At 32.1% G+C, this 23,289-nt stretch overlaps 1 protein-coding gene across 1 annotated transcript in view; it reads right to left on the bottom strand.

The window, feature by feature from the left end:
• Positions 1 to 9,778: 9,778 nt before the first annotated feature.
• The window catches only part of LOC148622385 (uncharacterized), a 34,152-nt gene continuing 20,641 nt past the window's right edge, over positions 9,779 to 23,289 (bottom strand). The window contains exons 10-19 of the mRNA XM_088572258.1: positions 22,346 to 22,504; positions 21,182 to 21,340; positions 20,451 to 20,573; positions 18,430 to 18,621; positions 17,689 to 17,885; positions 15,939 to 16,514; positions 14,526 to 14,680; positions 12,451 to 12,488; positions 12,057 to 12,122; positions 9,779 to 11,783 (exon numbers count right to left, since the gene is read on the bottom strand). Coding sequence (XP_088428384.1) covers positions 12,079 to 12,122; positions 12,451 to 12,488; positions 14,526 to 14,680; positions 15,939 to 16,514; positions 17,689 to 17,885; positions 18,430 to 18,621; positions 20,451 to 20,573; positions 21,182 to 21,340; positions 22,346 to 22,504 — 1,643 coding nt within the window. The 3' untranslated portion in view covers positions 9,779 to 11,783; positions 12,057 to 12,078. The remainder of the gene's footprint in view (positions 11,784 to 12,056; positions 12,123 to 12,450; positions 12,489 to 14,525; positions 14,681 to 15,938; positions 16,515 to 17,688; positions 17,886 to 18,429; positions 18,622 to 20,450; positions 20,574 to 21,181; positions 21,341 to 22,345; positions 22,505 to 23,289) is intronic.

Genomic DNA, 23,289 nt, shown 5'->3' with positions numbered 1-23,289 from the left:
AAGATAAACGTAGTCATTTCTGTAAATAAAGCAATCGAAACATTGATGACATTTTTTTTTACATCATTCTGGTTTACATTATATAATCCTTGCTTAATTGACATTTTTCTATGTATCTGGTTTTCTAGTTTTTTTAAATAGTACAACAGTCCGAAAACGTTATTTCCGGCCAAGTATGGATTCAGGATTGTAGACACAAACAGTCAATTCCGTTAGTATGCATATATCAGTTGCTAAAAAAGAAAAAAAACACAATGTTAATAAATAATATATGTTGAAATCAAAATTTTTAAATTTTCCAGTTGAATTTACTTTTTTCTTTATCTGATTTATTTTAAAAAAAATCTATATTTTAGATGTACCTTTGATCTATGCTTGATCCATCAGTAAATAACCAACTATTGGGAAAGCCTGTCTATGTAAAAACAGTAACAAATTATTGGGAAAGCCTATCTATTGTAAAAACAATAACCATTTATTGGGAAAGCCTATCTATTGTAAAAACAAATATTTGAATAAGGTAATAACAAAATTACACCTGATATCTTACATATCTTGTAACTTATTATCGGCAATAAATACTGAAGTATAGTTCACTAATTCACAAACATCAAACTCCAGTTACATGACATATATGTGGCATGCCAAAGTGGACGAAAATGGGTGTTTTCTAATATTTTTGGGGTTTTTTTTAACTATTTTTTTAATATAACAAATTAATTTTTTTTAAAAATACAATTTGTTTTATATCACAGAACCTTTTTTGATATTTAAAAATCATTTTTAATATAAAAAAAATAATTGAAGTTTTAATATTAAAAAACTATTTTTAAAAAATAATAAAAATTGATTTTCTAGTATTAGAAAATGGATTTGTTGTATTCAGTTACAATTTTCTAATATAAGAAAATCATCTTGTAATATTAAAAAATGTGACTGATTTTGTAATGTTAAAAAATGTGACTGATATTGCAATATTGCGAAGTTATTTTTTAATATTAGATATTTTCTAATGTTGAAATTCTATTTGTAATATTAAAAAATATGTGATATTTTATAATATTATTAAATCAGGAATTTTCAATATTAGAAAATGAATGTATAATATTACAAAATGAATTTCTAATAATCAAAAATATTTTCTAATATTTAAAGAATGATTTTGTTACATTAAAAATTTAATTTCTAATATTAGGAAATATTGATTTTTGTCCACTTTGGCTTGCAATACATATACGTAAAAACAGAGAACATAGACGATCGACATGCACAATGGAGTGAACATAATAATATTCAATTATACATATAAGCTAAAAATATGGGAAACAGAACATTATTTAAAAAAAACTAAACCACTAGCAATATGAACTATAAAGGAAATATAACAGATGTTCCGTAAGGGCAGTCATGTATTGCTAAACCAGCGGCAACCGTCACACTACAAGTGAGTAAAATCCGGTAAAAATCTAGGCACAATTATGTACCTTATCGACACACTCTCTTAAGGCGGAGTTACAAATCTAGACATCCAACCAATGGATTAACTCCGTGTGCGAAAATTGAATGTATAAGTCTAAACAATATCTCAATACACAGAAAAAATAAACCGTCGAACGTGAAACACCGATCCCGAACTTGATAACGATACACCAACAAACCATGCTAAAATCAATCAACCAAACATCAAGAACTTTCTTTTTAGATTTTCAAAGGAAACGAAATGCACCTCGGCCCAACTCCAATGTCCTCACATGATGGTAGTTGGTCTAAAAACTTAGTTTAAACATATTTTATTTCAAATAAATACATCAATTCTAATTTGCACAACAGTCATACATCATAAAGATTCGGAAACAAATTAAAGCTTATATCAATTCGCCTCCTATGTCCACAAACTTGCAATGGAGAAAATATTTGCATCTACATGTTAATCTTAAGGCCTGGCAATGTAGCTCTTCTAACACAGCATGCCATGCGTCCCACTAATAACAGTGAAGCAACTCCTTGAGCTGTTTATACTTGAACATTATCATTTAATTATACAAAGTAACCTGATGTAAACAACAATTCTAATAACCAGCGTAATGTACTTTTTTTTACAAATGTTGTCTTACTAGTGCATGTATATAAAGCGGATATCAGACCATATTGTAAAGGAGACAGTTAATTATTTTTGGAAATGTCAGTTTTACATTTGAGATTTGTACTTGTGTCTCTTAAAAATTATATAAATCGCGAGCACGACGATCGATGGTCCTCAGTCTTACCACGGCGGTTTTTATTCCCGTATCAATTCAAAGTGAATTCGAACAATTCGAAAAATCATCTGGAAACCCGCGATGCTAGATTAATATCAGAAAACAATAGCGTCAAGATTAATTGTTTTTCAAACCTTGTAACACTATTTTCCATACTCAGTTAAAAAACCCGACTCAAAATTAGTAAAATATAGATACAGATACATAGTACTCGATAGATATTATCAAAATGCTGGAATTTTTTATCGACAACATATTTGTCCAGTGTTTTTCAACGAACAGTCAACATTCGAATGGGAACAAATTGTGATCTGTTATGGGTATGACTTCAGAGCTGATCTGATCTAAATGTCGTTTGGCCAGATGATTTGATCTCAGTTCTCGCTATATAGATGACGTAGTATCATTTAAATAAGCTTTTTTTTAATACAGGGATTTAATACATCGCATTTACCTCGAAGAACTTGAGATCCCTTTATTACTTTTTAATGTTATTACTGGTGATTATTAAAGACAAGAATCGCCAAAAAGTGATATCTAACGGCTCTTAATTCAAGAAACTGCGACAGTTCAACTGGTACCATATTTTATAATTATTAAGGACGCGATTGAAGATTATGCAATACGTGGGTAAAGAGAGAGATGGAATAGGAATCAAAACTTGACTCACTGTTAGACAGGCTGAATACAGTTAAGTCTTTGCTACTAAGTCGCTCTCATAGCAATTAACAATGCTTGAATGGTCGACCTAAATCAGTATTTAAAAACAAAAGAAACTGCAAAATGTATCTCCTCCTTTCATGAGAAACATGTTGTTGCCTGTATCATATTTTTTATGTAAAGCGCAATACCACAAATGCTGACTAAATTAAAGAAGGAATGAAAGATAATTTGGATAATCCTACATACAGACGCAGTATTTTAGACAAAGGTACGATTTTAGCAAACCAAAAGTCCTTTATGGCCTCGTTATATTTTCTTTCAAACGAGAAGTCTAAGGAGTCACCTTATTTGTATCGGATTCCAAAACAACATTAAAATCCATACAAACAAAGGTACATTGCATGATCATCAAATTGTTCAACAAAGGTGTTGTCTTTATGGCTGACCAGTTTTTTTTCCGCAGTGTTGGTACTGTGAAACGGTATACTCACATAGTGTTATTAATCATATATTGATTCTCACAAACTGGAATTATCTTTTCGAACACCTATCCTAATTTTTACATTAATAACTACTTTAGTCCGCGATAAAAATTACCACAAGGCATTTGACTGCAAGACTTGTAATTCTTACAAGCGATTGAACATACTTAACAACCATAAAACAAAATAACATAATGTGCTATAAAACGCAATGTGCTAGATGTTCTCCTTAACACCATATTTGTTAATTTTGGAGCGATATTTTTCATCAAATTATAGGCATTCCAATAGCACTAATCGTGACCCTCTCGTAATAGGTTTGTTTCTTTATTCATATGTATTGAAAATTCTTCAAAAGGTTTTGAAAGTCATGAAGGTCAAAGAAGCTAAATCCTTTCATTTTAAATATCGACCCGATTTCTCTCCATTAATAATCCTAAATTTGAAGAATGTTTATCCACTAAAACTAGAAACTACTGATATAGCTTCCTCTGCGTCATCATAATACTTTCATCTCAAATTTATTGACAATAGTCATCTCATTACAAAGATGTATGACAAATATGACAATTTTGATTTTAAAACTATATCTTTCCTTTTTTTGTGCAACAATATACCAACTTCCCCAAAATATGGTGTTTCTATTCCTCACTTGTTGCCAGAGTAATTGGCTACTATTCTGACTTCATAATGCACTACCGCTGCCTTAGACACAGGCCTTTGGACCAAGGCTATCAATAAATACTTCTCATACGCTGCCTAAACATTATTCTTTTTCAATATCCAGATCTTATTAAGAAATATTATGTTTCTGATTATAATGATGGATTTTCGTGATATTATAAATGTATTTTTGTATTCGTTTTCTTTTAGTATTCACTTCTTTGTTTCCTTTGTGTTTTTGTTATAAATCAGTTTGTATATATTTTCACTTAATCATGATACATAATATATCATCATAGTTTTTGACTATTCTCTTTGAGTATTGCCTAGAGATGATCAGTTCAGCAATTATGTTCCAACCTTACATGGAACAAAAAGTAGGTGAGGGCATGTAAACAATTTAAATACTGTAGACTCACCAACAAACAATTGTAAGTGAACTACAAATATCTGTATACATTATTTCTTCAAGAATTGAGGTGCCATTCAATATGTCTTTATTTGACCAAATGACGTGCAACATATTTCACTCATTTCCTTTAATCATACGATGGGATGATTTGTGATAACCATACAATTTAATATAGTCAAGGTCAATGGAATCAATTATGTTGCATGCTAACACTATTGTATTAAAACAATACCTGCAAAGGGAATATAGATGATTACTTGTGGTTAACAAAAGTTATATCAGAAAACAGTCAAGTTAGATGAATGACAAAGTCACATCTTTTCTGTGACCTATGGCGTCATTGGACTTATGATAAGTCACACAACCATCAATAAGCCTCTCCAGCTTATATCTCTGTTGTTTTACAGGTTACACCTGCATCATATTAAATATTTTATTATATAAATTAAAGTGATATATCGACATTTCCGAATGGTGATTCTGTGCCGAATTAAATAAGAATAACACTTTTGCACTCCTTCTTTACCAACCTTTTATAACAATTATTATTTTCTTGTACGAACGTATATATAAAATGAAATGAAGTAAAACTAAAATTTTTGCCAATCTAATTAATAAGAAAAAAAGAGTAATCAAGGGAATCAAGATTATAACAAGAAATTAAAGAATATGATAATGGATAACGACCACACAGACAACAGACAAGCACAACTAAAACATGAAACAGTCATACAACACGTACGATTGATTGATTGATTGATTGATGTTTTTTTTTCGGCGAACAGGGCCATATCGGCAAAAAACATTTAACAAAATGAAAATATTAAAAGCAAGATCGAAGTCTCTTCTATCCTAGTGCTTTTATTATTCATGAGGTCAGTCTACATAGTATGTTCAATGGTTCAGAACTTAAACGGTGCAAAATATTTGTAAAAAAAACACACAAAAAACAAATGCAGAAATGGCCCCTTTTAAAAAATCCAGACCACTACTTAACCGTGTAGGACCGGTATTACCTCAGACGTTTTATAAAATATAGCTTTTCGGCTTTTTGTGCTTTTTTTTTTATCTCTAGATGGTTTTAATTTTAGAATTAATAATATTGTTATGGGTTGGTTTTTTAAGGAAAATACAAATAAAAGTATGAGTAAATATTTTTTAGGCAAGAAAATAAGTGAAACATTTTTTCCATATCGCAAAAACAATAAAAAAAAGCATCATCTTAAATTTTGTTCAACTGCTTTTGCGATAAGCACCGTTTTCGTAACAATCAGTTTTTCCATATAACTGTGTTTTAAGCACTTGTGAGTGAGTGATATGTCGGTACTAGCACAAAAGCGAAATAGACAAATATTGTGGAGAGGCAAAGTTATGTATACCTTATCTTGCTGAAAAAAAATCTGTCTGTAACCTAAAGTACAAAGGTAAATTTCGGAATTTGAGACAAAAATTGTGATACTAAAGAAAGCAATTTCCTGTACTATTTTCTGTCATATTGCTCTCCAATTCAAAAGCATGAGTTATACATGTCTCATTTCTTCATGATGTGATAACAAGAAAAATATATGCTTTAATTAAATGGAGCTAATTGATTCTTTATTCTAAAGGTAGCAGGAATGACACTTGGTCAACACTAGAGCAATATACTTTCGGTTATCGTGTCCTAAGTAATGTTACAATAATAAAACGACAAACTTCATGATTATTTAAGAATGAAAACTGAATAAACCATTCTCTCCTTTACAGATGACTATTCACAAGGTTTTCAGTCCAATAAGGGTAACAGCAACAAAATTACCGAACACTAATTCGATTCATAATCAAGTCAAGACCAATATAATTCTGGCAAAATAGATACTACATCTCCGGAGTAGCTGGTACCCCAATGGTCCTGACTTGGTTCACATTTCAAAGATAGTGATAGAAGATATAATAATATTTCCGGTTGTTATTAACATACTATTCCAACCGAATCTCAAACCAATGAAATATCAATACAATCAAGTGATAACTTCAAATGTCAGTAGTATTTCATGTAGGTCAGTATATTGTTTGTAACTTGAACTCGAGAATACTGTAGTCGATTGTAATATTCTCGCATTAAAATTTTAAGAATGTTTACTAAAGTGATGATTATCAAAATTTACAAAACGTCTTGTTACATAGATTGTCTAGATTGAAATCTGAAGAACAATGTTAGTAGGTAAAGTTGTTGAAGCAGCTGTTGACTGGCGACAACATAATTTTATTTTAAATGACGATATTCTAACGACTATTATAAGCCTATGTTAGAACAAAATACTAGTAAATCTTCCTCATACGTGTTCCTGAATTTCTTCACATTTATATTATTTGTGACTCATACTCCTTTGATGTGAAAGAGCAATCAAGGGAACCAAGGCTACAGCGGCAACGAAAAGAACGGAATCCAGGGACAAAGGCCAAACATGGAAAACAGACATGTAAAACAAAGAACATAAAGCAACTAAAATCATACATACAAAATAACAAAAGCAAATGAGCAACTCGGACTCCACTAAAAACTGGGAGCATGGGCCAGGTGCACCGGTACGGTAAGCGTCCTCTGCTTTTCTAGAAACACCCGCCGAGTTGCAAATAAAACGTCAAATCCGGAGTAGAGAAACGGGGAAAGGAAAACTATGACCCGTTGAATAAATCAGTTTTCATGGTGCAGATGGATACACCATAACGATCCACGAGTTCATGATGACGACCATAAAACTTCTGTAGTGATGACTTCAATCTTGTAGCAACATAACCCTGTTCCAGAAGCCTATTTGTTAGAGTTCTAGCGCGATACAATAAGTATGAGTAGTTTCGGCCAGCTCTGGCATAACGCATGAGTTGTGATATGAACACTCCATACGCAGGTGCTGAAGGGATGTTGCCACAGATGAAAGGAAAATTGACAATTCTGAATGAGAAGTCATCAAGTTTGGTCAATAGTTTTCCTTTATTATCGATTTCTAAGTGTAGGTCTTCCTCTGTATATTTGGAAGATGATTTGGAATTATTTCTTACAAAGTATGAAGTATCTCTACCAAGAACTATATATTTGTATCTAGGTGTACCATCTTTTTTTTTGGAAAAACAACGATGTATAATGTTTTTAAGTCAGGATTTTAATTGAGTATGGGGAATAGAAGTATACAGTGTTGAAAAATCATAGGTTTTAATGCTATTATATTCAGATAATAGTCTTGAACTGATTGTCTCCAAAAGATCTTTCGAATTTTTCAGGATCCACATTGAATTAATACCACTACGGGAGTAACAAGTGTTGTGGTAGGACTGCAGACCCTCTTTGACAGTTGTGAGTATGGAAGTTAAAAGTTTTGAAAGAGGTTTGGTGGTACACAATATAAATAAATAATGTAAACTAAAACCAAATGCTAAGTATTAGGTCTTTTTCCACGTCATACGTTTAACACATTTTCAATAGTGAATGTTTAAATTATTAGTTGCGCTCCTAAAATATTGTACTGGTCATTTTAAGTCTAAATGTGTCAGGGTTTTGCCAAAATATAGGTAATATTTGTTTGTGGGGACAACGACAGCAACGTGATACCATCAAAACTTTAATAACCATCACGTTAGACGATGCATGATAAATGACTCATTAATTAACGATATTGTGGAACAATTCAAGCAATCAGAAACAATAGAATATCTCATCTGTCATACTGAACTAACCTGTACTTAACCAGGCTAATCAGTACTAAGTTCTAGAGTTTACACTCAAGTTAATGCTTAATTCCTTATTATACTAGCTATCAAACGTTCAACGAGGTTCTGTGTCGTTAAATAAAATGCATTTTTGCAACACTTTACCATAGGAAAACTTCATAATGATGGAGCCAGACGTTGTAGAATTTATAGGTGTGAAATGATGAACCAATCTTCCGATTAATAGCTAAGTAAGTTTCAAAGAAAAACTGTTATATTCGTGGCAATATCTTTAGAGCAATGGAAAGATTAGTTACTTACAATGCATGTTAAAGTGCCTCCAGCAATTCAAAGGCAAGGCGAATGATTACTTATTAGTATGTATGTATTCATCGCCGGTTGGTAGGACTTTGTCCTTCTTGTTTCAGCCTTCGTAATTAAGTGTTTCTGATTAGACAGCTAAAAAAATCTTTTTAAACGATAAGTAATTTTATTTAAGTTTACATCATAGAAAAACGAGACTTGACGAATTTGTTATGATGATAAAATTAAATAAAACGCGTTGATATTTTGCGATGTTCAACTTTCATGAGTTATGAAATCTTTTCCGCTCGCTATGATTCCTCTGACATCAGTCATGGCGGAAATTCTAGCAATTGTTCGTCTGAACTTCATCATCTAATACGGGAAAACAACGTCGTACTCTATACGTCAGGTTTTGTAGACATTGTGACACAAACGCAATACAACTTATCACAAACGGCTCACTTTCCTTATAATTGTCGCATCACATCGTCCATGGTGTGGTATCGCAAATATCTAGCCGTACAAAAAGTAGAAAAAAATATTAAATCATTGAGAATTACAGAAAATAAAAATTCAATGAGAAATGTAATTGCTGGTAATGTTTGTATTGCTCTTTCAACTATGTTATGGGATTTGACTACTGAACCAGGGTCAATGTGAAACCACGACGAGCTTCATTCGATATCACAATACACGAGTTTGGTAAGCTCGACTATACATTGGAAAGCGGAGTCAATATCTTGATGTCAATAGTTAAAGCCTTGTGATATGTAAATTGTGTTTGCCATCGTAAAAGTATTTTCCCCAGAAACATGGGAAACCTAACTTATTTAATTTTGGTTTGGTTTTGGTAGAGTTAATTAATATTTTATATGCATTTCCTCTTGTATCTACTTATATAGAAAAGTGTTTTAATTTGGGTGCCGCTGGCACATTTCTTGCTAGACAAACGCAGCACCCTTTATTTTTTCTCTTTTAAACTTAGATAATCGTTAAACCAAGCGATGCCATCTAGGTCGATTTATATACATTTGTAACATAATATTCAACTTCGATTGAATCCGATTAATGATACGTTATTGTATCAGAAAAATCAATAAGTAAAAACTTGCGTCAAACATTTTTAAATATTGTTGTTACATGATGCAATGTTAGGCCATAACCAACAACAAGACAATTATAAAATCAACTGAATATGTTGGCATAGAAACAGTACAAGTCAAATAAATAGTTCATTGGAAGCAGCTTTCTCTGTGCAATATTTAAAAAGACAGAGTTGGGCTCGAAAAAAAATAACATCACTTAAGCAATGGTCTTATCATTACGACTAGATTTGATTAACAGTGAGACTATCTTTAAGTAGCAGTCTTTGTAAGAATCACGCAAATTTTGTTATATGTGATAAACCCAAAAAATGGCTACATATCTTTCACATCGAAAACCCAATAGCTTCTTTTGTATTTCAGTCTCATTTACTGAGATATCTCCAGTAATTTTGAATTTTACGGTACGTTCCTTTATTTTTATTTTTTTTTTATTTCACAAGAAGAAGGGTTATATGAAAAACCAAGTATTATTTTCTGATTACTTTAAACAAAATATCAACTATGAATCACATTTTTCATAATTCTTATCTGGAGTGCTACTTTTAAAAGTAAATGTAATTCATTTAATATTCTTTGAGAAGAACTTTGAATTGAATCTACTTCACAATCATGCATCTGCGTAATATTATGAAGATCAGACAATATAAAAGTACAATGGATCAGAATATGGAATCTTGAACATTAAGGCTTAAAGTTTTAAATAATGAAATCTTCCTTCTCATCACGAATTTAAATTTATTTAAGAATTGGCAATAATAAAAAGCATGTCTATTGAAACATAACATAATTTTCCATGTGCATATTGTTTATTACGCGAAGTGCAATAAACCAAATATGCACATGGAAAATTTATGTTAGTTTTCAATAGACAGAATTTTTGTTATTGCCAATTCTTATAAATTAATTTTAAAACATATTTTTTCTTTAAACATGAGGAAAATAGCTCTGAATTTAACTGAATAGGGGCGTGTCAATATTTTTTTGTCCATTGAGATATGACAGAATTATTTTAACCAATCAGATTACAGTATTTATCTCAAATTAATTTACGTGATAAGAATCACGAAAATCATTACAGATAACAAATATAGAAGTAGGATTAAAATAGTGTACCAATAACATAAGAGCAAAAACTGGAGTACCATTAATTGTTTTTACAAATAAAATAAATACTTTACAGTACCAATTATAGATATATCGAGGAGTGATTTATTAATATTTATCAATCAAGATTTCTTTTCAATAGGTAAATAAGGCTGCACTGTCTAATATATAAAATTCATGTTTATTTCAATTCATTCAAAATAAACAGATTTTAACTGTGTAGTATTTTATATGTTATACTGCATTTTATATAGAGATTGATATACAACTAATATATTTGAAATGATAAACATATGTAAATGAACAGTAAAGTTGTAAGGAGCGGTTCAGGTCGCCACCAGATATGTTTCTCTCAAATGAATCACCTAGCTTTTTTCTCTCAAAAGAATATATTTTGAATGAAATTTAAGAAGTCAAACATTTTGTTCGTGTTTTCAAATACCTAATGGTCTAAAACGTTAAATTAACAGATTCTCTAGAAATCCTTATAAAGGTAAATACAAATATAGACATTGTGTATATATATATATACACTTTCAAAGAAATCTGTTGTGAAAGCAGAAAAAAGATAAAATATTTGAATTCTATAGCCTAATGAGCGATTCATTATCATATTGTTTTAGTCTCATAAGTACAATTTTTACATATTCTCACAAGAAGCTATAAAGTTTCAAATCTATCATTTTTGGTTATTAAATTATCAACTACTTGTGGATAAAGATGTTATACATGTATATACATCGATACTATACCATCGATTACTGTTCGATATATCAGGTCCATAGACATTGCAACAGTACCAACATGCTTGCTTTTCAACAGAAATCCCTTTCCTGGGTACCCAGAAAAACCCACCTTAGCTATCAGGAGTAAATTTTCTACCTAGCATGACTTCATCTTGACTGATGAACAGATTAAAAAGTGATGAATAGGAAATTAAACCGTTAAAAAAAAACAAAAAAGCGTTTATAACAGTAATAGAACGGCTGATTTTGTAATTCATTTTGATTATCCTCTGTATTACACAATACACAGCATTTGAATGACACCATAATGCAAGACATTCTATGAGGGTGGCTTTTTTCATTCATGTCCTGGCTCCCTAAAATATAAAACGTATTATGCATGTATTTATATCGAAACAGTGACTGGTTTCAAATTGTGACTTTTTAATGATATGTATAAATATTTAAAGTCTACGGTTACATTTCAGCAACTATGAATACAATATCAATGATTTTGCTTCTTAAGAATATCAATAATGGAAAGTTTGTTAGTTCTGAAATAAATACTGCATCCAATCTGTCTGCAGGCTTTATAAAATGTAAGGCTTATACAAACGTTCAGTATGCAAAATGATAAGACATTAAATTACCATCTATAGATAATCATAACCATTAACATATTCCAGAATCTCTGAAGACAATGTCACGCCCTCGTCCTGTAATTAGAACAATACTTATCTAGAATGCTAAATTAGGTACAGTTTACGATAAGTAACGCACATATACAGATAATAGAAAGGGTAGATATTAGCCATTACAATGACATCAGCAGAAAATCCTTATAGATGTGTGTGACACTTTTTTACACATTTTTGTATTTGGTTTAACGCGTAGTATTTTCTTGGACGTGATGCAATCAAGTCTCTCTGTAATATATTGCCTATAAAAACTTCATACTAATTCTATCAAATATGTATTTCCTATCTATTTGTAGTTCTGAAAGACCATTACAGTTGAATAGTGAATAGTTTTAATTTATTTTACCTTTCTTCTTTCTTGGTAGGTCTTGGTTATCTGGAGACCTGCATCATACAATGAAATAAATAGCAGAATAAAAATTAAGGTGAAATTTCCTTCTGCAAAACAAGAAATTGTACCATATGGCGTTGTGTTGACCACTCGTGATTGGATAAAACAATTCATCCATATAGACGAAGCAGCAATATGCAAAGGAAGATGAAATATAGAAAGTCCATCCGCCATCGATGAACATATTTGAATGAACATTATGCAAATGACTAGAAAAGGAAAACTCATCCACCAATGATAACCCCAATTGCAGAATCACGCAACTGACCAGTGTGTACATTTTAATAATTTGACCTGGATGCCAAGACAAAAATAGATTTAACCTAGGAATCACCGAATGATTTCTAAGACCCTCGAAGAAATATAAGTCGATATAAAGATATATTAGTTTCCCCATAATATAGAATGATTATTTAGATAGTCAGTAGATCTGTGGGTGGGATTCGGCTAACGCATCATCTCCAACAGAATCTACTGACCGTCTCAATAACATAGACGGTCACCAGGGAGCTTATAATTTATAATGGTAGAAAAACACGTGCACTTCTGCTCTAGTGTAACATCAGCTCTCAACAGTTGTATACATTTTACATTACACGATTTGGGAGCAAGTTCCTAATGGTTTTAAATTATAACACAAACTTTGAAAACAAAACTGTCACTAACATTTACATATATGTAAATTATTAATTCCATGTCCTCCGGAAGGTTGAAATAAATTTTAACAAAAACAAATGACTAAGAAATGGATTTTATTTTCATCAACTATTCATTGATAGTTTTGATTGAATAGACATGAAAATGATTTTTTGATTAACAGAAAGCAGCTGTACGGAATCAAAAACCAGACATAGCGCTAACCCCTCAGATCTAACCAAAAGGATTCGTTCAACAGAAAATCTTCAAGCTAATTGAAGATGTTTTCATACGTTTTTATTTCATCACCTAATCGAAGATTATATAAGATATTTTCAGTACAATTCAATGCAACTGGGTGCAATACCGCAAATAAACCTTGTTATTACGTCAGGAACTTCTAAAGTTATCACACTTGACGAAATGTTGATATACGTGTTACTCTAATTTTGTCGTAGTTTAATTAAAACACATTAGGACATGTTGATCATTTCTACAGCACATGCGTATGGAGTTAAAACATCACAACTCATACGTTATGCCACTTTATGACTTTTTTATTTTGCGCTAGACTCCTTTTAATTAGGCTTGTGAACAGGGTTATCTTGCTACAAGATTGAAGTCATCACTACAGACGTTTTATGGTCGTCATCATGAACTCGTGGATCGTTACGGTGTATCCATCTGCACCATGAAAACTGATTTGTTCAACGTGTCATAGTTTTCCTTTCCCCTTTCGTCTACCCCGGACGACTTTTTATTAGCAACTCGGTGACTGTTTCTAGAAAAGCAGAGGACGCTTACCCTATCGGTGCACCTGGTCCATGCTCCCAGTTGTAAGTGGAGTCCGATTTGCTCATTTACTTTTGTTACTTTGTATGTATTAATTTAGTTACTTTATGTTCTTTGTTGTGTTTGTCTGTTTTCCATGTCTGGTCTTTGTCCCTGGATAACATTCTTTTGGTTTCCGCTAGAATCTTGGTCCCGTTCCCTTTATTACTCTTTCCTCAACAATAACAATAATCTCAAATATATTGTTAGAACCAATCGAACTAAAGTTCGAATCGTATTTAGGGTGTCTTTCTGTGTTTTTAATAACCTACAATCTTCGTTTCGTAGGAGTATCTTGCTGTTTATCTTATTGTACCTGTCATTTTTTAATTTTGTTATAAATACCGAGAATGGGGCACCATAAAGAGTAATAGAACCTTCTTAACTAATATAACAATTTTGTAAATAGATTTACCAATTATGATTTTAAGATAATGAACTTTTTGTTTTCTAATTATTACATCAGGCGTATTTCGTCTTTTGCATTTTCTTTCTTTTTTTAATTTCATCTTTTTTTTCTTCATTTCATTTTATTGCAATCAAGTAGTAATGAAGAAAGTTACCTTCCTCCTGATGATGCGTATTTACATGACATATAAAACGCAAGTGTCATAAAGATAACTGCTGCGATAGAGGCTATTGAAACCCAGACAGTTGTAGCAGCATCATCAAAAACATCTAATGGTAAATCCGTCGTCGTGGTAGAAGTTGTTGTTGTCTAAAACGTTAATTTGTCATAAGACACAAAAATGTATCAATCATGCTTAACTGGTATTTTGTAAGTTCGTGTTAAGCTAAAGCTTCATGTTCTGACCTAATGTTCAAAATCATTTCCGAATAAAATTCTATCGATGTGGTATTGATATGAATAAGTTGTCACTGCCTTTGTATTTGTAAATGCCAATAAGCAAATTTAAAAAATTTTAAAAATGAAATATAACTTGCTTCCTTTACTTTACCACGAGTAAGTATGCTCTAGAGTCATACTTTGTAAATAACAAATCTTTCCTCATACTTTAACTAAAGAATTTGATTTTGTGAATTACGTGCACAGTCAGCGTTTAATCCTAAGGATTAAATTTAAAATTTAATTGGGTTGTTTATCTAACATCAAAGTGTTTGGTTAAATAACTACAAAAATCATAAATTAATCATGAATATATCAAATTGATACAGGGAAGATAACGTAAACTTATAGAAGGGTCTGAAAAAATCCCAACGATGTTAGAACTGTCAAATTTGCAATGCAAATTTTTGGTCGTTCCCTCCGCGGGAATCGAACTCGTACCGCTGTGACAACTATGGCAACACCGCCTACACTAAGTCCAGCGCCCTAGACCACTCGGCCAGCTAGGCCATATGAAACGACCAAAAATTTGCATATTTTAGTCAAATGTTAGTACTGATATACAAACCAAGTAATTAACCCACAGGTCAGTAAAGATATGTTATACTGATCACTGTGAAAGAACTATTAGACAGGTGCTACCAATGTTTATTTATTGATACAACTTTCTTGTTTTGTTTCCAATATAAATGTACAATTTTATGAGAGCTGTTTGCAAGAAGTGTAAACGTTTGTTAATATCAGGCTGTATTTACGGGAGTTTTCAGTCTTTTATCATTTGTTATTCATTTTATTTTATTTCTTTATTTAGTGTGATGCCATTTCCGTTAAATTAATATATGAGTCGTCTTACGGATCCGTCGAAGGCAGACTACGAGTGATGGAAAATTCCCACATTTCACTGAAGACTTGAAGAATGCCTTCAGCTTCTTATTTTGTTCAGTTTGGTAAGGTTGATGTCTTTTGACACAATCCCCATTATCGCCTTGTATATATTTCTGTAATGTATGTAACTTATGCAATGTTAAATATCTTTAAATGATACTGGTTCGGTTTTATAATGTTTAACGTGTCCATATGCTTTCTCATTACCGCTTGTACCCCCTGTTTCTACTCAAATCTAAATTACCTCAGATGGTAGTATAACAGTGATCTTGGCAGACGATTTCAAATGACCATAATCTTCAGCATAGATTGTCATCTCTATAACACTACCGTCACCAATAGATGACAAGTTTTGGTTGATGAAAAATGCCCCATTTGTAGCATTTCTGTCAAAATATTGAATGTCGTTTGGTTGGTTTACAATCCATACTCTCTCGATGAAGTTGTGAGGGTGAGTTATATCAGAATCTGTTATTGTTATAATCCCGAGAACCGTTTCTGGAGGAGTCAATGCGGTTGTCCAGTAAGTGTAGTATCTTTTATCAAACCGAGGGGCATTGTCGTTAATATCGTAGATAGTTATTGTCAGTTTAGTAGTAGCTGTTAGATAACCTGAATCCCATGCTGTAACATTACATACAGATTGTTTAGTATATCCCTTATCAACATCCATGTTCCAAGCAAAAGACACTAGACCTGATAGCTTGTCCATTTTGAAATATCTAGAATTAGTTCCACAATCGAAGCTGAATTGGATATTGTCATTCTCGTTGTCAATATGTGTTACCTCAAATCCGGGGTCTCCAACAATCGTGTCAACCTTCAGGATAAACACAACAACATTTACGTGAATAAAGACATATTCGTCCTTCTTATTCAAGATAAAAAAAAATAAGCAACACCGTTCGATGATACTTCCATAAAAGCTGAAATGATAATTTCTTCGCAATTTATGTTAACACATGTGAAGTGCTTGTAAGTTGCTAATTGGAAGAATTTGTTATCTGGTATAACATATGGATGTTTCAACGTTAGAGGCAGCAAAACAAATTTGTATGAATTTCATATTTTACTTTTTATAAGGTCATTCAAACAACTCTGCCAAAAATTGCTTTCTGGCTTAAACTGGCTTTTATTAATGTTTTGAATAACACAACCGAGCTAATTAATTGGGATTGGGGTTATCAGTCATTACCTAAGCTTGTTTTCATCTTATCGACTCATTGGACCCTATTGATAATACATGTAGGTAACTGGAATATTGAAGATAAGCCAAATTCGAACACCGTCCAAAATCGCCTCACATCTCAAGTGACATTTTTGTATATCAGTAGTTATCATAGCAAAATTCAGCTAATTCAGACTTTTCAACGAAGGCAAAAAGCTTATCTGGTCGGCAGGTTTTAAATAAAAGTTGAATCATTGAAGTGGTGTACTCATGAGTAACACTGCCATTATACATTAATATACTTAGAATGTGTTCGTGACAGTTACAGACGATTCGTTAAGAAAAGACTCTCCAATATGATTTTACTTACGTTATAAATTACATTCTACTATATTTGTTGAAACATTTTTGTACATATACGCTTTTCTTGATTCCTCTTGCATTAAGAGGTCAATACTAGTAAAGACGGTATCGTACATGATTTATCTTTGTCGATGGTTCTGAGCTGTAATTACAGGTGTTCGCAATTTTAAGAAACAAAAGTCATATTTTTGTTCTGCTGCATAGAAATCGTCAGTTGACCATTAATAAAGCAATGTTATATAGTATTTGGGAATAAACCCAATCTATGAGGATAAGAAAGACCGACGACCTACAGACATTACGAAAAATGCCATTTCGTCAGTCCTCACTACAACAATGCCATCTTGATCATATAAACTATATATAAAAATGTCTGGTAAAAATTTTTGATAAACTGGAGGAGCCTATCAAAAACCGAATGACTTGACAGGTTGTTCACAAGTGTCGAGGAGGAAGTACATACCGGACCTTCGTCTGCAGCTACAGTGTAAGATCCGGCAAGAAACGAGAAACCCTCGTTTTCATTCTGTATCGTGATGGTCAGTGTTGTTGATGTGCTTAATCTACCATCAGAAAGAACAAACTTCACTGTAAAAGTATTACTGCTTAAAGTTTCATAATTAATCTGTTTGGAACTTGTCTTTACGGTATCTTGGTCATCTGAAAGACGTCAAATAATTGTTTACAAAATTTTCTATAATTTATTGTATGTTTCAAACACATAAGATGAACCCTTCAAATTTCCATTGTCGCATTCATTTGTTGTCTTCAATTTCATATCCCCTAAAAGTTCTTAATGAACTCAATTCTGGCTTTATTGTAGGTAAATAATATGTATATTTACTAGTAGAAAACTTTGGTGGAGTAAAATCTTCTATAGCTTGGAATACTCGAAATAAATTAATTTTCGTTACAAATATTTACTAGACACCGTAGATAAAAATCTTTATATTCTCATCGAGATTGACAGACAAAAACACGCCAGTATCACACTGGCTGTCAGTGATACCGTTTTCTCAGTATGTTTGTTCATCTCTAAAAAAAATACTAAATATGTATTAATACCACCGGATAGTTATAACTTTTCCCAATTTTGTGTGGTTTTATTGAAACGACATTAACTATTAGTTAAACGTCAAAACCATATGTTTTTTTTCTATTAATTTAGTGTAAGAAAATATCAGTCACATAAAAAAATACCTACGGAGTGTTTTAGTAATTTCAAAATACTCAGTTCCTTCTGCAGGAGATATACTAGTAGTTAATGTCAGTGTGTTCCAGTTATTTATGTCATAATATTGTACAGTGTAGAGCCAGGTGAATGGTGGGATAGCTTCTGTAATCGTGATCGTTTCAGGGAGCGGCAGGTTAAAGATGACAGGACTGTCGTTCAAATCTAGAACATGCCAAAGTTAGACAACAGACGATTTATTAACAGTTGAAGAGTATCACGAATTAGCAATCTTACATTATGACTGTCAAATGATTTTTTTCATTAAAATAAAGTTCTATTCCCTTTACGTCGAACTCTGAATCATCATAATCTCCAGCTCCAAAACAACGTGTAACGTAGGAGAGGAAACAAACGACTGCTGCGACGAGGAACTTGCAAAAATCTATCGTCACATATCCAAGAAAACAAATTTATATTGAGGAATGTTGAAATTCCGTTGACTCTTAAAGGTATATGGTACTGTAAGAGAAGTTTTTCTCCAACTACTACTAATATAATAAATTAGGTTTTCTTTTTAAAGCTTTTCTTAGTTATGTTTAAACATACTAAGTTCAAAATAAATAACCATAAAAATAATATAGCAATCTTATATAAAGTCGACTCCTGAAATCATAATAGTTTACAAGAGTTAATTTAAATTTCACAAGACTGAACGAAACATAACGAAAGTGTCATAACGTTTTGTGATGTAATGTGGTGTGAAGTTTACATCTAAATCAATCATTAAATAATTTAATGCGTTTATCACTGAGTGACTATGGACCTTGTAAACAAATAAAGATAAAGAGTAATGTTTTTTTTATTTAAAATATTTTAAAATGATTATTAGGAATTACAGTATATATTTTATCATGTTAGTTTGCAGAACTTTTAATGTTATATTAATTGAGCTTTGTAAGTATGTGATAGATTATAAAATATAATTATATTTGAAAGATTAATCAAGGTGAAACTTTAGGGACGGACTTACGTGGGGTCTGGGAGTAGGCCAGAGCGTCAACATAGCAGCCCAGCCGCTAGTAGGACATATTCAGAGTATGTCAGGTATCCCGAAGGCTGGGCTTCGCTACTTCCAACTACTAACAGATATCTACAGTCCCCCTCAGGAGCGGTCGTGCGATATCCGTAAGGATAGTCAGGACCGTAAAAACCACCAATCGGTATGTTGATGTACAACTGGATCAGGTCTTATACTGTGAACTTCAGTTGTATCGTTTTTGTAATTAAGTTATCGTTTGGCCAAAGATATTAAACTATTCAAAAGTTACTTCAAGATCTTCGTGTGGAATATCTGCCTCCCGAACAAAAGACTAACGCAAAAACATTTTACAAACAACTTTGACCTTAACCGCATGGTTATAAATGGGTTATACGTTTTACAAAGGAATACAACCTCATGCTGCCGTAAGACCAACAAACAGGTTTAGATCTATATTGCCAAAAAGCCATTGCAAATATAAAGAGGGCATACAGAAATATGATAATTACGTGCATATGATCATATAGCTACACGACGGACTTATACTTTTTACAATGACGAAGAATTAAGAAAATGGTATAGCGGTGTACCAACAATTCTTGTTTCATATGCTAAATAATTAGAACTATTTAATGTATCACTGGTGATCAGTTAATACGGGACCGGAAGCTCTCTTGGTATTCGGTCTATAATTCACTCGACGTTTTTTGTTGCTGGTGAAGAAGATGCAAGAGTAAACAACAGCCTACAAAAGGGGCTATATCTTCATCATTTCGAAGCGGGAATATTGTAATGGATTGAATTGTCGGTGGTTTAAGATCTTGGAAGTAATCTGGTGCAATTTTAATAATTATTACATAAGCAAATTCAATTTTATTTTTTCGTCGATCTTTTTTTTTCCTAATCGTGGTATTTCTGCTCCGATATGGTAAGTATGTGTAAGCGTTTCCTTCGTTTTTAAATGAAATTTTGAGAGGGTACGATTGAAATTGCATTTAAAATCCTGACTCACCATACACTCTGACAGACAGGGGATATGGACCAGTTTCAGTTTGCCCATCAGAAATATTCAACCTAATGTTGAAACCCCCATTTGTAAAACTTGACAGAGTCATATTTGTCTGCAATGCTCCAGCTGAAATTGAAAATACAACATCATAAGCTACTTTTGTAAAAAGGAAAAAATAGTTTATAAATGTTTCATAGGTCTTTGTATTTATGCATTAAGTGTAAGTGTTTGTAAGAGTCAGGTAAAATTAGAAACATGCATGTCAAAAACCATCCGATCTGACAATAAAATGTCACTCAAGGATGCTTTTTCTATTCGAAAAGGTCATTATTTGATCGTTGCATCACTTCCTTTTTTCAATGATACATAATTTTTTCAATGGAATGTTAGAAAAATGAGGTGTTTGACACAGTTATCTGCACTTAAAATGTTCATTTTCTGTGCATTTCAATGAAATTATAACTCAGTTAGCCAAAATGATATGGAAAATATTGTCGTTTTTCCTCGATTCTTATGGTACAAATAGTCAAATCACACTAACAAAATGATGGGTTGTTTCATACCATGTTTCACCCACTGCCTGATTCTTACATAGACTGACACTTAAGTTGTTTTGTATTTGTTTGTTTTTATGTTTTGTTCAGATTAGTTTTTTATTGTTGTTTTTGTGGTGCCTATCACAAAGAAAATTTCATAATTTCAGCATGGATAAAATAACAGAAACTAAAACTTACTAGAGGCTGAAATCAGCTGTGCGGGACACGTATTACTAACAGGAGGCGAACCACAGTAACTTATGTCATATGTAAATGAAGTGCTATCATCATCAGATGCCACAGGGGTAACTAATGAACTTCCAGAACCATGACCACCAGCAACCAAGTCTATTTGAGCTGTTAAAACAGACTTCATTTATATGTTGTATTATATTGGAATTAAAACAAAATTAACAATCCAATAAACCTTATTTGTTTTGTTTTTTATTAGCAACTCTTGTATTTGTCATTTATTTATCAGTAGTGTTTTCAGTTCCCTCTCTTCCGAGTAAATCTTACGGACAAATCATTTGATTTTGGGGGGAGGCAGTATGGAATTTTCTATACTGCCTTTTCATTTTAAGACAATATAGGTCCTGTCCCTTTTCTTAATATGATGAAAAAAACAGTACTGCCTTTTTTTCTTGTGGCCTATCTGCCTATTCATTTCTAGAAAATTTTAATCCTGGCTTTAATATTTTAAAATTCATCCTAGCCTCAACCCCAACCTACAATATTTTAATTTATGGTTCATAAATCTAATAGGAGCACGCTCACGAACACCGGAAGGATATTCATTTTTTTTAGTTGACTTTTTTCTATCTTTTTAGATATACTTATTGTTTCTTAATTTTTGATATAAACATTTTTAAGAAGCGACTAGATTGTAACTTAAATGGAATCTTAATGGAATATTAATGTAATGTTGAGTCTACACTTTCAATCACCCACCATGGTAAATGCTACGGTGAACAAACAAAAGTTTTATTATACATGTGTCTAATAAAACTAGTGGCTTTCTTCAAAACTCACAGTATAACTAAACATATATTGAACAAGAAAATTGCAGTGTTTTCTATTATACCAAAATTCGTTTCTGCTAGTAAATAGACAATTGTGCAGATTTCGCTAACGTAAATAAAAATTCTAAGACATAAATCAATCCTAAAGTCGACGTGAACATAAAATTAACATTGTCAAACCGGTGTAAAATATAAAGTCGTAACTTATTCTGCTGGATGTCGAGATAAAAAGAGACGTCATGTGGTTAATATTGGCTTCGTCAGTCCAGATATACTCTTCAAACTACCCATTTGTGTAAAAAGGTGAAAGTATGGTTACATTTGTACAAACAATACTCACTGAACATGTTAGTTACAGATGGAGGTACATTACGTCGTAAAAACAGTTTAAAGTATTCTCTGTCATAGTCTTTTCCATCCGAACATTTTACTCTTAATCTAACCTCAGGTGTACTATCAAAATCTATAGCTGCTGTTTTCTTAAGTCTAATGGCAGATGCTGAAAAATAACCAGCACACAGTGTACACAACTTTGACATTATAATCAAAGTAGATTTTATTTCATAGGGTTGTTTTGATTTCCGAACAAGTTCTGCGATGACATTTAATTAAAATAATTAATAATTTATGTCCAAATTAAGCCATTATCCTTATCTTTAAGTAAATGTAACGTGATGTAACGTTCCAGATTCCTGTGCTAAAGTCGAAATATCTATATAGAAAAGTAACTATCTGAACGAAGTATATGTATATATAAAGCTACACCCCAGCTCCAGAATCGATCCGCGGGATTCCAACCTCTTCTCTTCTTTGACATCTATGGCAACACCACCTACAGTAAGTCCAGTGCTCTAGACCAGGAAATTCATCGAGGAAATTAGTGGTGAAATTGAGGCTATATTTGTCAAAAGGTAATGATGAACCTTAATGGATATCGGATCGTCGAGACATAAAGATTCAGTACAAACAAACAAAAATATATAAGTCTAGATAAGTCTAGGTGATTGCACAACGATACTGAATACAGATGTTACACTACAAGGAAACATATAATAATCAAAATTTTCGGTCAGCTAATGACCTTCTTCGGCGCCTTAGACAAAATGAGTGTGTGGGAAAGTTTATGGTCTGTGAACACAACTAACTACTTAATCAGGTGAATACCTGTAACGTATTAAATTTTTATTGACAATAAACATAGATCTTGAAGGCACACGTTTTGAGCTGGCTTTGAACTTTGTGTAAAAATATTAAACTAAAAAAATACACCGTGATTAAAATAAA

The sequence above is a fragment of the Perna viridis genome, chromosome 3 (assembly GCF_037379345.1).
Source record: "Perna viridis isolate PV_CMFRI_1.1 ecotype Kerala chromosome 3, ASM3737934v1, whole genome shotgun sequence".
Taxonomy (NCBI): Eukaryota; Metazoa; Mollusca; class Bivalvia; order Mytilida; family Mytilidae; genus Perna; species Perna viridis.
This window is presented reverse-complemented; position numbering and strand designations above follow the sequence as displayed.